At 42.6% G+C, this 15590-nt stretch overlaps 1 protein-coding gene across 2 annotated transcripts in view; it reads right to left on the minus strand.

The window, feature by feature from the left end:
• Positions 1 to 2484: 2484 nt before the first annotated feature.
• LOC142492602 (uncharacterized) overlaps positions 2485 to 15590 on the minus strand; it is a 152320-nt gene continuing 139214 nt past the window's right edge. For both annotated transcript variants that reach the window (XM_075595402.1, XM_075595400.1), the window contains exon 5: positions 2485 to 6629. In XM_075595402.1, the coding sequence (XP_075451517.1) occupies positions 6501 to 6629 (129 nt within the window). In that variant the 3' untranslated portion in view covers positions 2485 to 6500. The remainder of the gene's footprint in view (positions 6630 to 15590) is intronic.

A 15590-nucleotide genomic window follows, 5' to 3' on the forward strand; every position in this document is an offset into this window, starting at 1 on the left:
AGAAGGCTGTGTAGGATTCTGGATCGAACTGTAAGTACTGCACCTTCCCTTTTCAACTTTCCCCGGAAACTTTCACAACCGGTATTAGGGTTTACAATGGCGACCATTTGAAATCCCCACTAGAGGAACATTATAGTCCGAGTGAAATATTTCCAATAATCTACATTCCTGAAGAGAGAGAGACAAATAGATTACAAAATAGTAAACAAAAAAATTACTTCTTTTCAGAGAGTAGAGGAGATTGATTTATTTTTTTAAACTGACTATACTTTTTGAAGTAGGTCCAAAACCCAGCGTGGGCTCCAAGTGACCTTGGGGAATTTAATTAAGACCGCTCTCTCCAGCACCAGAATTAGACCATAAATTCGGGGGGGCGGGGGGTGAAGTCAATGTAACAAGGTAAAAGTGATACAATTGAATATAAAACATTGCTCCAGATGTATAAGAAAATCCTATCGATTTAAAATGGGCTATTTTTGTTTTACATATGCTGCAGTTTTATTTGCCCCAGAATTGCACCACCGGAGGGGCAGTGTGCTGTAATACCCCAATGGATGGCGATTTCACAAGGTACACCTTCAATCCGTTTAAAGCAGCAATCCTGCCTATACGATATATATTCTTTTACTGCTTCTTTTACGTCATTGGAAACAAGGGGTCCTCTGGAGCAGAGCAGCGTTATTTTAAGCTCCGAGGACACCCTGGTTCAAGTCCGAGATACAAACCGGTGTAGATTAAATCTCCCTCCTGTGGGACCAATAGGAACAACAATTCCAACTGGATGCACAGGCCCCTAGGAAGTGACAGCGTCGTCTGTTGCCGCTTCCTGTTAGAGTCTTATTAGACCAGTGGTTCTCAACTCCGGCCTCAAGGCCCACCAGCAGGCTTTAACTATAACTCTGCTTCAGGTGGCTCAGTCATTTGCTCATTTGTTTTGATTGAGCCACCTGTTCTAAAGCAGGGATATCTTTAAAGCTTGACCTGTTGGTGGCCCTTGCGGACTGGCGTTAAGAAACACTGTATTAGACGATAATAGTGGCTAACACAAACAACCATAAAGATGGTCTATACAGTCAAGGCCAGATCCTGGTTCACCACACAATACCAGAACAACTGTATTTATGTAGTCAAAGTAACTACTATTATCTGCACAGCCATACAGCAGCAGAGCATCTGGCAGCAGGGTTACCACCAGTCCGGGTTTGACCCGGAGACTACGGGTGTCAGCCACTTATCTCCGGGCTATGGGTTGAGTAATCTCCGGGCGTCGGCGGAAGCATCTCCCCCTGCAAATCCAGTCAACATGGCTGCCCAACGTCAAATTGCACCACGTTGCCATGACAACGGGGCGCTACATGATGTCACGGCATCACATGATGCCCCGTTGTCATGACATAGGGACACTACGTGATGTCACGCTGCATGGTGTTGCCACGATAACGAGGTGTCACGTGACGCCTCAGTGCCAACTTGACGCCGTGATGTCATGGCAACACGCACCATCTGAAGTCGCCGAGCCATGCTGACTGCACCTTGCAGGGGTAGATGGTGCCGCCGGGGGAGAGAGAGGATGCCGAGGGAGAGAGAGGATGCCGGGGGAGAGAGAGGATGCCGGGGGGAGAGAGAGGATGCCGGGGGGAGAGAGAGGATGCCGGGGGGAGAGAGAGGATGCCGGGGGGAGAGAGAGGATGCCGGGGGGAGAGAGAGGATGCCGGGGGGAGAGAGAGGATGCCGGGGGGAGAGAGAGGATGCCGGGGGGAGAGAGAGGATGCCGCCGGTAAGAGAAATCAAAATATAAAATAAATAAATGTAAAAAAAAAATGACTGTAAAAAGTCTCCGGGTTAGCCTTCAATAACAGGTGGCAACGCTGCCTGGCAGTGAATGAGTTAATGTATGGAGGAGTGTCGGCCTTCTGTTCATCAAATCCCACACGAAGCTGTCCTTTCAGTGATCTGCACGCCTTCTTTGGTGATGGGACCCGCACCACATCTCTGCTCTGCAACTAACAATAGTGGAAAGGATAATAATTAGAGTGATGACAGGAGCGGAACATGAACACCCAGAGCCGGGGGCTACAGTCATTTTCTTGTAACATTCTGGTGCCTAACAGCTAAACATCTGTCATTATGTGCTGCGTTTGTGCCCAACCTCTGCTAAATCAGTCATGGGGTCCAATTAACTCTTAGTGCCCAATAGGCTGGTAGCAGCAATTCAATATTCTGTCTGCCATCTAACACTGAAAGAGCAAATTCTATGGAGTATTTAGGACAATGAATACTTCAAATGAGAGGGGAAAAAACCTAGGGTTCAATGGGTTCACTCTTTTCTGCCCCAAAGAGTATGACATATTTAATACAGCTATACACTCACTATAATAGGAGTTCGACAACGTCTGTGTGTGCTTTCTGTTACCTGTGATGACCTGGTGTGTAGCTGGAAGATCAATGGGAAAACGAAAACAAATAAATACAGGAGCCACAAAATACAGACACAGATTTTATTTCCCTGTTCTCATAGATATTCTTACAGCAAGTCTGTGTTTCTTACTCAATGTGCACTTACAGACCTGTCCAAGGTGCTAAGAGTAGCAGTGCCATTAATCCAGCCACTGTGGGGCATGTGGCCCTGTAATAAGCCTGATAGATTGCCATCTGATCCGAGCCGTTCACACCTACGCTAGGTGGCAGGACATTGGAGAAATAGCCCCAAGCTGTTCTTTCTATCGAAAGCATAATAATGCGTCCGTCTCAACTCTTCATCGTTCAAGAAACCCGCCGTGAAATACTTGGGGCCGAGACCAGAATGGAGATCTAGCTCCGTTACAGAGCCTGGAAATATTGGCAGCCGCGTCTCCTTACCCGCGGCCATGCCCAGTCCTGTATATTTCACCACTTGTCCCAAAGTGGCACGGTAAGTGGCACTGTCCCTTTAACCCTTTTCAGAGACAGAAGGGTCGGCAAAACCTCCAAAAAGGTCACGCCCTTTAATGAAGCTCTTCAGATAGAAGTAATAAGTGGTTATCTACTTTTTAGTAGCTGGTACACGGACACTAAAAAGCGCTTAGGAAGAAAAACCTCTATTACAAAAATATGTGTATAAAAATAGTTTTTGGAGCTATTCAAGTGTGTGCCACAGCCAAACATTTCATGTTTGAACAATCCAACAGTTTATCCAATATCCAATGTTAAAGAATTCATTTAACACAGCATATTTCAGCTTTTGTTGATCCACTAGGACAAGGGTGGTCGACTCCAATCCTCAAGAGCCACCGACAGGACAGGTTTAAAAAGATATCCCTGCTTCAGCACAGGTGGCTCAATCCGTGGCTCTGTGGTCCAGTCGAAGAGCCACCTTTGCTGAAGCAGGGATATTCTTAAAATCTGACCTGCTGGTGGCCCTTCATAAATGGCGTTGGTCACCTTTGCCCTAGGAAGTCCGATACTTAACCCTTTCATTGCCAGAGTGGAGGGCGGGTGGGGGGCGTGGACAGCAAGACATTGCCCATCTGGCAGCAAAAGGGTTAAAAGTCCATCGCCCGCTTACTCAGCAAATCCTAATTATACTGCCACTGATAAAAGGCCCGGGGCCCAAAAAGTACAATTCATCCGAGAGTATTATGGGGGGGGGGGAAAGAAAGCAGTTACTCCTAAAATAGCAACAATTTGTATCACTATGATGCATACTGTATAATCAATATTGATCAAATCCTTTGATTTTTCTGTAATCAAATATGGCAGCAATTATTATTATTATTATTATTATTTTTACTGTATTAACCTTAATGCTGCGGGAAGGGGTTGCGGGGATTCACCATCACGCTTGTGACCCGCTCATGTGATCCCAGCCTGCCCCCTGATGTCAGAAACAGAGAAGGGAAAGCTCCTTCTGCGCTCTGATTGGAGAGCGGTGATCATTCTAATCAGGGGGCGGGGGAACGAGACCTCCCCTACAAACTAGCAGAAATGTGGACCTCTAAAAAGGACCTCTAAAAGTTACACCAGAGGTGGCCATCTCCTGTCCTCAAGGGCCACCAACAAGTCATATTCTCAGGATATCCCTGCTTCAGCCCAGGTGACTCCATAAGTAGCTCCGTCATAATGACCGAGCACCAGATTGAGCCACTTGTGCTGAAGCACGGATGTTCCGTAAAAACCTGACCCGCTGGTGGCCCTTGAGGACCGAAGTTGGCCACTCGTGGGTTATATTAAAGGTTGAGAGAAAACGAAGCTGAAGGCTTATGTTAAAATCAGGCAGGTTGAATGCTGGCGGCTCTGGCGACAGCCAGTCACCCCCTTTTTTAATCTGGTTTATTTAGGGTACATCACCAGTTTCACCTTCCGATCACATCATGATTGGGGTGTATATGTATCAAGGCAAAAGCGGTGCAAATGTGGGGCAACGAAATATGTACCATGTGAATCGAAGAATAAAATGACTTTGAAATCAAATAGGTTTTTGTATACAGTACATCTACTGATATTCTTTTCCCCAAATGTGTACATACCCCTGTTGCCTATACATACTGTATACCCCCATGTAACTGCTACACAAGCAAACGTGGTGAGCCCAGAAATCCTCCAGCATTCAGGTGCCCCCGGTCTTCAGGCATTAAAGGGTTTAAGGTCTGGAATAAAATGTGACCCGCACTTACTCCCACACCTGTCCTCCCTCCAATGAATGTGCTAACATAGAACTCTTCTAGTGGCCACAGATGGTGAAGACATGGAAGCTTCAAATTACTCCCACCCCCACCCCCTCCCCCATCTTGCCCATTTGGGTTTCACAGAACCTGGATTTCACTCGGCAGAAGCAGCTACACTTACACTATCAGAGAAGCAGTCCCTTTGCTGGAACAAAGTGAAATACTGGCAGTAATAAGCTGAACTGGTGGTATTTGTTTTTATGTAATTGTCATGTAAACATTTACCTTGTGATTTGGGAGCTGTATTCGTTGCCCGGTCCTCCGTACCTTGTCACGCACCATCCTGGCCGTTCTTAGCTAGTACTCTGACAGAGGCGGCATTATCATTTGGTTGGAAGACTCTAGCTCTCCTCAACTTCCATAACACATTTAAAAAAAACAACACATTTTCTTGAATGACATCAAATCAGCAAAATTGAACCTGTTACACCCATCACTGCCAGGAATTCCCTTTGGTCCTATGTGGGATCCCCCCTTTAAGTGACATATTAAAAGTTGCTGAGTAAGCAGATATAACCATTGGCACAAAGCCGACTTTACATTTAAGCAGAAAGTGACAGGATATTTTTCTTCAGGAGGTTGCAGGTGAACAGAATGGTCTAGACCAGTGGTTCTCCAACCTCTCCTCTGGGCCATGTACCGGACCAGGATTCAGAGACAACCACCCAATATTCTACTTATAGCAAATTAGGTGCATTTACCAGTGTGCAAGTGCATTGGTTATTCCAAACATTCGGTGTGGCCGGTGGTCCCGGAGCAGAGGTTTGAGAATGAATGTTCTAGGCATTAGCATTTAGTTATGTTACAATACGTATGTTGTGGTGGAACATTATTAAACTTGTGTCAAAGGATCTCCGCCTTGGGTAATGATTTGGCTTAAATGCCCCTCCTAGACAAGTAATAACATTGCATTATCATACATAGAATAGAAAAGACTGTTGACTAACTAAATCTCTAAAATGTAAGTCTGCCAAGAGCAGGCAAGTAATAGCACTGACATGAGTCGTTCCTTATTCATTACAACAATACTGTCTAAAAGCTCTTCTCTTCCATGCTTTCCTCCTAGGTGTGTGCTGCCACAATGCACATGGATAAATGAGTCCTTTGGATCACAAGACATGAATTATATCATCCATTGACATTATAATAATTCTAAGCTAAACATCAGCTGAGCTGTTAAGACAACGTATGACTGGTAAAGACAAAGGCACCTGTATCGCTGGAGCACATAACATGCCTACTGGGCATTGGACGGGATGCTCTACTCACTATCTCCTTATTGTGGTCCTGCTTCAGATTCATACTGTAACTTTTTACATGACATATTCTGGATTTCTTTGCTCATCTTCGATCTTTACTTCCCAACTGGCTCCACTACTTGCAATCAAGGAAGCCCTCTGGCTTTATGTGATCATGGTTGCCCAAACTTTATGAACCAACTAGCCAGGGATAGTTGTCAAATCGTTTCTGCTACTACTATATTCAAGAAATGGAGCACTTCTGCCAACATCAACTCAATCCGACCTCATCCATAGGTCACAAAATAACCACTTTCTTCTCCCTCTTCCAAACCACCTTATTCCCTTACAGTCTCGTTTCCGAGAGGGGAAAGCATGCACTTGCTTGCCTCTACCTTTCCCCCCTTTTTTTCTGACAATATGCCAGTGCTGGTATTAGAATAACAACATAGAAAAGAGTCTGCTAAAAAAGATCCGTATTGCTTTTGGTGAGAGATTCTGCTGCTGAAGGCCAAAATCGGTCTTATCTGCGAGGGTCCTGAGAGTATGGTGTTCTTCATTAGTAGGCACATGATGGTTCTTCAACGGGAACTATTGGGCTGATAGGCTTCACGGTGGTAAGGGAACGAAACGCAAACGTCGCTGGGTCGTAGACGTAATGTGGAGGCTGACGACTGCCGTTGATGCTCTAGAGAGGAGACAAAGAGAGGGCTAATTGTTAACAAAGGCTAATTGTGCGGTGCTAATCCCTGTAAATCTGGGGTTCTCAACTCCAGTCCTCAAGGCCGGCCCCCAACAGGTCATGTTTTAAGTATATCCCAGCAGGGACTGATTGAGCCACCTGTGCTGATGCAGGGGCAAATTGAGCCACCTGTGCTGAAGCAGGGATATCCTGAAAACCTGAACCTGCTGGGGGGGGCCTTGAGGACTGGAGTTGAGAACCCTTGCTGTAAGTAGATACACAGGTACCCTCTTTCGCTCCTCCTGTGACTGTCCCCATTCACAAGAAGCTCCATATTTTTTTTCAGACTGATTACAACCTTTGTTTTCAAAGAAGCATTACACATGTCAAAAAAAAACCCCCATATCTATGCAAGCCATTAAATGGAGATACACACCGAGTCAGTCTTCAGCAATGAGGTGACGTTGGGGGAAATGATACCCCTCTTGTAATATTTATTGTTGGGAGTACTGCACCCATTCCTTTCGTATACAATACAGTACAGGCACTCCTTGGATTGAACGTACTGTATACTATAAAGTGCTGCTTCGTGGGAAAACAAAGTTAATACTCAAAGTGTCGCATGTCTCATTACGGTTAAGAAAAAAAAATCAGTTCTGTAACAAGAGAAAATACTTGTAGTATTGAAATAAAAACCTCAGAATAACATTTTTAATGTATTATAATGTAACAAGCAATTTTTTGTTTCTGTAGCAACCATTTACAAAGTCACATCCCCATCCTCATCTAAAAACAGGCTCTGTCACATCCCTTTTTGAGCCGTGTCCTCTCTCTAGCAGTACACCAATTGTATCTAATGACTGCCTGGTCACATGATCATCACCATAGAACTTTGCATCTTTGGTCCTCTTCTGCTGCACTGGCAGCCATTTAGTGAACCCCCGAGCCGAATCTTCGCCGATCGATCACAGAAGAACGGATCGATCGGCAACTTAGCTAATTACTTATCATTGTGTTTGGTAAAAATAAAAAATAAAAAAAGTGGAGATTGGTTAGGTTGGATTGCGCTTTATGGATACAATTCCACCCATAATCACCTCAAACTTGTACTCCTAGTTATGGTGTGTTCAGCTCACTTACAAGCACTAACTTTTACAAATCCCAAAATCTACTCACAAAACCGTTTGTGTGGAAGTATTGCCAGTGACTAAGCAAGACTCCGTTTAACAGTATTTATTTACCCAGAATCCTCTGCTGTTCTCATTAACAGTTTATTGGCTTTCTTTTCCAAAATTCTTTATTTGACAGTGTAAGGGCCCACACCTCTAAACTTGAATTAAAATAATTTGGGGGAAATTGTGCTTTAAGGGGTTGGTTACCAAATATAAAAGACCGCTTATTTAAAATACACAAGCAATGCAGTCACAATGACCAATAGGCACTGTATTACATTTGTAATAAAGTAAAGTTAAAATAAGCTTCAATGCTATGCTGAAGAGCATGTAGCAGCCATTATATAACAGTCTCACAATGGTAGACAAAAATGTAAAACTATTTCTAAAATAGGGAACTACTGGAGGATTTTACAATTAAATACATGATTACAATGATAAGGAGCAGAACGTAATGTGCAATAAATTATTCTTGTAGTGGTGTTTGTTTGGGATACAGGGACCGCAAATAAATGTCCCTCTGGATTCAAAGGGAATGGACCACCATTAACATGGAATCAATGACCATTAACACGGACTCAATGACCATTAACTTGGACTCAATGACCATTAACACGGACTCAATGACCATTAACTCGGACTCAATGACCATTAACACGGACTCAATGACCATTAACTTGGACACAATGACCATTAACATGGACTCAATGACCATTAACACAGACTCAGTGATCATTAACACGGACTCAGTGACCATTAACATGGACTCAATGACCTTTAACATGGACTCAATGACCTTTAACACGGACTCAATGACCATTATCACAGACTTAATGATGGCTGCCATAAAGTCAGCAAAGAAGGGTGGGTACCTGATGAAGGACCCGAGAGGTTCGGAAGCTTGTAACATGTCAACTCCTAGTTGGTCCAATAAAAGGTATCAAACCAACTACTCTTCCTCCTTTGTTACTACACAGAAAAGAAGTAGGGATCGGCAGAAATGTCACACCAACGCAATAGTGACATGCAACAGATTCATAAATTGTGCGCACTGAATCATGTCAAACGAAGACATTGCGCATTAACCCCTTCCGTTTCACTTGCTGATAGATCGCATTAACACGCTTCCCAGGAATAACGAGTAGGAACATTATGACATAGCTACTACATCATCAGGCCCCTGGAGGGTAAGCCCCCATGACGTAGCAGCCATGTCTACAGGCCACCCAAAGAGTTAAAGGTTCAGTCCTGCAGCCACTCATTCATTTTAACGTATGCTGCCCTTTTGTGCTGTAAAACAAAACAGTGAGGTAGGCGGATTCTACAATCCAAGGGTCCCCGGCTGCAAAAAAATGGGATCTTTCCAAATACTGAGAATCCTCTTTGTTTACTTAATAAAGAAAATAATGCTTCTAAGGCCCCTTGACTCTTGAAGGTTATATTTGACGTGGCGATTACAATGCTTAAAGCCCTATTCTACCCTAATGCATTCTCATGTCTGGCCAGCAAGGTCAAAGTCACACTGACCTCTTTGTTGAGATGCAGAGAATGGGAACAAACACAGCTAACGGGGTCTCTGCCTCTTGGATACATCTAATAAAACTGGCCTAGCCGCTTCCAGACAAAAGAAATTAAACATCATGGAAATAATTAGATGCCTGCAGGAGAACAGGTTTCCAAAGCAGGACAGTGGGATTCAGTTTATTGGTTGTTTTCTGTAGTATGCGTGTATGTATATCTATATTTATATAGCGCTATTAATGTACATAGCGGTTCACAGCAGTAATACATGTGAAATAATCATGTAATTAACAAATAATACAAATAACACATATTGGGAAGCAGTCACTTTTATGTCTGAAAGCATATTTAAGAAAAAGTAGTCCCTGTCCGTAAGAGCTTACAATCTAATTGGTAAGGAGGAACAGAGACAGCAGGAAGGTGTTCTGGTAAGTGCTTCTGCAAGGGGTCAAGGTCGATGTATGAGGTGTAAAGTATCCGCCACTGAGCTACTGTACTCATATGCTTTGTTAAGGAGGTGGGTTTTAAGATCGGTCTTAAAGATGGATAAAGACAAAAACTTAACGAAATAGGATTGAGTAGAAAAGATGCATTTATGTCCAAATTCCTGTAAATTTGCTGAACCATTTTGGACCCTTGTGCTATAAGAGAGTCTCGGCTTGAAGTTCCTAAATACATAAAAGGAGAATTGGGTGCCCTGATCTACAAAGCATCAATGCCCCATATAAACTTCTTTTTTTTTTTTATTATTCCTTTTTCGACAATACTAAAACCAATATTCTTATATTGCTAAGGTAACATTATCTATTGTTACAGTTTGCAGCTCAAACTGCTGGGAATATTTGCAACAAATGATCACAAACAGGAAAGTGTTACAGAGATCTAGCACGGCTGGGGAGATGTGCTAAACCTGCTATAGAAATCACAGGATGTTCAGTGTATTAAAGCTAATTAAAAATGGCATTGAGTTGAATTAAAATAAAAAGCAGGTAGTCAGTATTATCTAATACTACAGAATTAGTATTGCTTGGATTGCTCCGGTGTCATTACAGTGGAAGCTCTATCTGGGTGATAATATGCAGATTTTCTAATATGAACCGAAACAAAACTTCTATACGGTAAAATGTGTCAATTCCAGTGAAGAAGGGTATAGTATTGTGGAAGGGTTCATACCCAAACCATTGCGGCCCTCTCTGCCACCGTGCCCGCCCTGGCCCATTTTTGTAAGGATCGACAAGTGCTTGTTGTTGCATTTTGTGTACAGTAGTTGTTTTTTTTTGTAGATCTGCTTGACTTTGATTATGTATAAAAGATGTAGGTAGCATTGCTTTCATTCTTCCTGTGCGTTATTATCCATTTGCGATGGTCAGGTTTCTACCAGCAGCAGGAGTTCACTTCAAGTGCGTGTTAACCAAGTGCCACCCTCTGATCCAATGCTTGGCACAATGCTACTCCAGTAACCCAGCAGTACAAATCCACCGCCAGGACACGCAACAAAACCCGTGTTGCAGAGCCAAGCCCTCGAGAGTGATATATCAGATTTGTGTTGGCAGCTTTAAATATTTGGTATCACGGCAACACTATGCGTGGCCAAGACTTCATTTTTTTTTGCCGAGCAAAAATACTAAAAGGTTTAACCCTTTTCAGTGCCCACGACCCCTCCTGCACTCGCGATCATGTGATCGCTCCGTCATGGATGACGGAACGGAACGAGTCCTCGAGTAAGATCCTGTTCAGCGCAGAACACGATCTCCCCTACACAAACACGCAAGTACAGTAGATTAGGACGTAGCTACTGCATCCTGGCTCTCCCAATGGGTTAAAATTCCCTCCATTCCCCTCCATTTGGCAGCGTTGACTCCAATAAAGGGTATTGGAAAACTATATTTCATTTAGTCACTTGTGGGAATTTTCCAACTCCGAGATAGATTATATATATATATATACAGTGGTTGACAAATCACCAAAAAATCTAGTCGCCACACAAAAAAATCTACTCGCCACCTAGTACCAAACGTGTGCTGCTTGGGCCAATATTTACTCGCCCGGGGGTTAAATCCACTCGCCCGGGGCGAGCAAATGTATAGGTTTGTCGAACACTGTATATATATATGTATATATATATATATATTCAGGAATTCAGGAAAAGAAAACCGAGCTACAACAGAGGCAATATTTCATATATTATGATTGACCAGAGAGGATACACAGATTTACATTGCATTTTCAAGTATGTATTTCTAAGGAATGGGGAGATAAAGGCCCAGTGCTACTAAATGGTGCTAAAATGTGAAGCACCTTACAGGTCCATTCCAACTTACTGCTTAGTTAGTCGTGCCAACTCTCTGCAGATTAGGGACTTTTCAGTAAAGGCCATTATTGGCCCAGGACCTCCGAATCTCACTCATTTTTAACCTTGGAGAATGACCTCTATCATATTTAATATGGCTCAAAATGTGTTTGCCCAATCCTCAAGCAGAGGTGTGTGACCATGCCCCTGTTCCCTCTGCAACATTAAGAAATGCACACACTGCAAGAAAAACGACTGAAAATGGATTTGACTTCCTGGGTGATTTGTAATCATTGAGTGGGGGCTTGACGATTTTTTTCAAGTTTTGTCATCTTCATGACATTTTTTACGGAAAGCCAACGTCCATAATTTGACAATCATATCAACGTGTGCAAAAGGTTCCACAAAGCTCTACCCACACTCATGCATTCAAGTCTTGGACCTTCTTCGCCATTTAATTAGTCCCCAACAATGCAATTACAAGGCATAATAAACAACCTGCATCTTCCTTGGTAAAGATACGTTCGCAGATACCTGGTGTGCCGCTTGTGCTGGGAGTAAAGAGACCCACAAATATCTTTGCAAAAACACAATCTAGCTCAGTGTTTTTCAGCCAGGGTTCCTGGGAACCCTTGGGTTCCACGGCATCCCTAAAGAGTACCCTGCAATGTTCTGGTCAATTGAAAATTGTATTAAATACAGAAGAATTTACGATGCACCTGATCTCAGACGCGCTATTAGAGAGGGTTGGGGTTCCTTACAATGCATCTGATCTCAGACGGGCTATTAGAGAGGGTTGGGGTTCCTTACAATGCATCTGATCTCAGACGTGCTATTAGAGAGGGTTGGGGTTCCTCACAATGCATCTGATCTCAAACGTGCTATTAGAGAGGGTTGGGGTTCCTCACAATGCATCTGATCTCAGACGTGCTATTAGAGAGGGTTGGGGTTCCTTACAATGCATCTGATCTCAGACGTGCTATTAGAGAGGGTTGGGGCTCCTTACAATGTATCTGATCTCAGATGCTAATAGAGAGGATTGGGGTTCCTTACAATGCATCTGATATCAGACACGCTTACAATGCATCTGATATCAGACACGCTTACAATGCATCTGATATCAGACACGCTTACAATGCATCTGATATCAGACACGCTTACCTGTGCTGTTGCTCAATACCAATTACTGTTTCGGCAGAGTAGCCCTATTCAGGGCTAGTAAGGTATAGTTCACGTTCTACATTTGGTGAGCTTAACTGTTAATACACCATATACAGTATACTATATTGGTGCCTTGCATCATTATACTCTGCATAGTAACCCCTCACTTAGGGAATTTTATGTATTAGCAATCATTATACACATGGTGCTCTATGTCAGAGATTATGGTTATTTCAATCTACTGACCTAGTCAGATCACAGCCTTATTTGGATGAATAGCACACCCTTTCAGGTCTGGGGCAGAGTATACAGCAACTGCCACCATTTATCTATACGGTGTTCTATTTAGTCTATCACCTACTGCAGTTAGCAATAGGTCTTAGAAGTGCAGCACACTATTATAACTATACCGTGCAATATCAGCTAGAGCTACAGGTCCTAATATTATGACCTAGCGCTACAGTTGATGTATATCCTTAAGGCAGTATTTTTATACTGTTCGTTTAACCCTAAGGCAACATAGATGCATTATCGTATCAAGATCAAAATGACAATTTATTGCTAATCAAAGGCTGTGCAATCAACCAACTATTAGCAGTGTCATTTCAATATTATTGCACCAAATGCACTACAAGTATATAATTTGGCATTCCATATAAGAATAGTGATTATAATCCCTCATTCTAGCTTTCCCCCAGGCTTCCCTAACATAGGTGGCTGGGGACTAGTGTACTCAAGCAACACTTTAATAACGACTACCTACCTAGGGATTACCATATCCCTTAGGTAACAAAGTGTGGTGTTACACAGTTTAATCCTATTTTAATCCCCATTGTTTTAATATGTTTCTAATAAAGTCTAGTTTTATATTTACACCATCATCTCAACACAGTGTATGAGTACTTTACTGGGGTTCTTTTCTCCATTGTATATCATTCTCATATTGCCCCATTAGCACCTACACTCATCATTATCAACTCATTATTGTAAGCAGTAGCGGGGGTTTCGCTATAGTTTATTAAGACTCTATGTGAGCAAATTCCCAGAGCGCAAGACAGCAGCACATTCTCATTCTCCCATGTTGCCAGGTTTGCCCACCACCGACAGAGATAGTAGGAGCCTGGCCAAGCCCATCCAAATGATCGGCACTGGCTCTCTTTGCTCACGCTGGTTGCTCTGTTTAATTTCTCCTTCAAAACCTAGATGGTGAATACTCCGTAACCATTGAGGACCCTTCATTGCCTCTGTCTGCCGTCCAAGACATTTGTTCCTTTCTTCACTGTGCAATACACAAGATATCAAGATGCAGCTGTAAACAGGCCGCAGGGAGCATTTCTTTTAATAAATGGGATTCAATTAAACCCTGTGGTTTTTTTTTGAAGTCCCGGCCATAAACTTGCTTGGCATCTCTACAATACAACCGCAGAACAATTCCATAGGAGTTTCCTGGGTGCCAGAATGTCAGTGTTTGAAGTGAAAGGACAAACCTGTAATTTGAGGCTGGAAAGATCCCTGGGTAACAGCCTAAAACAGAGCATAAGGCCACGCTCTCTTTCCTTCGTAATTATCATCATAGAACAGGGTTGTGCAATAGGTAGAACAGATATAAATACATTATTGAGATATTCTTAATCCCCCTCTCCCAATAGGCTATTAACCTATTTAGTGCTGGAGGGACTGGTCGCACCCAGCTAGGCAATATGTTGGAACTGCTGTGTATTGTGGGGCCATCTGGTACTGAAGAGGTTAAATAATGTTAATGCTGTATGCATATTTACTGTTGCATTTAATGCTTGGCCAAAGAGCTTACAAATTAATAGGTGTGTCTGAACTGCAGGGAAAGTGACGTCTAGGGTCACACGCAACTATAATATAAACCAGCTTCTTTCACTCCAAAATATGGCTTTACCACTGTCACCTTCTGACGTATACACTCCATGTTGCATATATAAAACTGTATGTATGCCAGTGGCTGAAAAATACACTCCATGTTTCATATATAATACTGTATGTATGCCAGTGGCTGAAGTATACACTCCATGTTGCATATATAATACTGTATGTACTGTATGCCAGTGGCTGAAGTATACACTCCATGTTGCATATATAATACTGTATGTATGCCAGTGGCTAAAGTATACATAGTATAGTTACATAGTTACATAGTAGATGAGGTTGAAAAAAGACGTACGTCCATCAAGTTCAACCTATGCTAAATTTAGACAACAGATACTTTATTCTATATCTATACTTATTTATTGATCCAGAGGAAGGCAAACAAAAAACCCCATTAAGGGGAAAAATTAATTCCTTCCTGACTCCAAGAATTGGCAGTCGGATTAATCCCTGGATCAACATCCTTCTCATGTATACTTATTTGGTATATCCCTGTATACCTTTCCCATCTAAAAAGATGTCCAACCTTTTTTTGAACAAATCTATTGTATCTGCCATCCCAGTCTCCATGGGTAATGAATTCCACATTTTAACTGCCCTTACTGTACAGAACCCTTTCCTTTGTTGCTGGTGAAATTTCCTTTCCTCCAACCTTAAGGGATGGCCCCGAGTCCTTTGTACTGCCCGTGGGATGAATAGTTCTTTTGAAAGCTCCTTGTATTGTCCCTGAATATATTTGTATATAGTTATCATATCCCCTCTTAGACGCCTCTTTTCTAATGTAAATAAATCTAATTTAGCTAGCCTCTCCTCATAAGTTAGAATGTCCATCCCCTTTATTAATTTGGTGGCTCTTCTCTGCACTCTCTCTAGTTCCATAATGTCTTTTCTTAGGATTGGTGCCCAAAATTGTACTCCATATTCAAG

The sequence above is a fragment of the Ascaphus truei genome, chromosome 4 (genome assembly GCF_040206685.1).
Source record: "Ascaphus truei isolate aAscTru1 chromosome 4, aAscTru1.hap1, whole genome shotgun sequence".
NCBI classification, from domain to species: domain Eukaryota; kingdom Metazoa; phylum Chordata; class Amphibia; order Anura; family Ascaphidae; genus Ascaphus; species Ascaphus truei.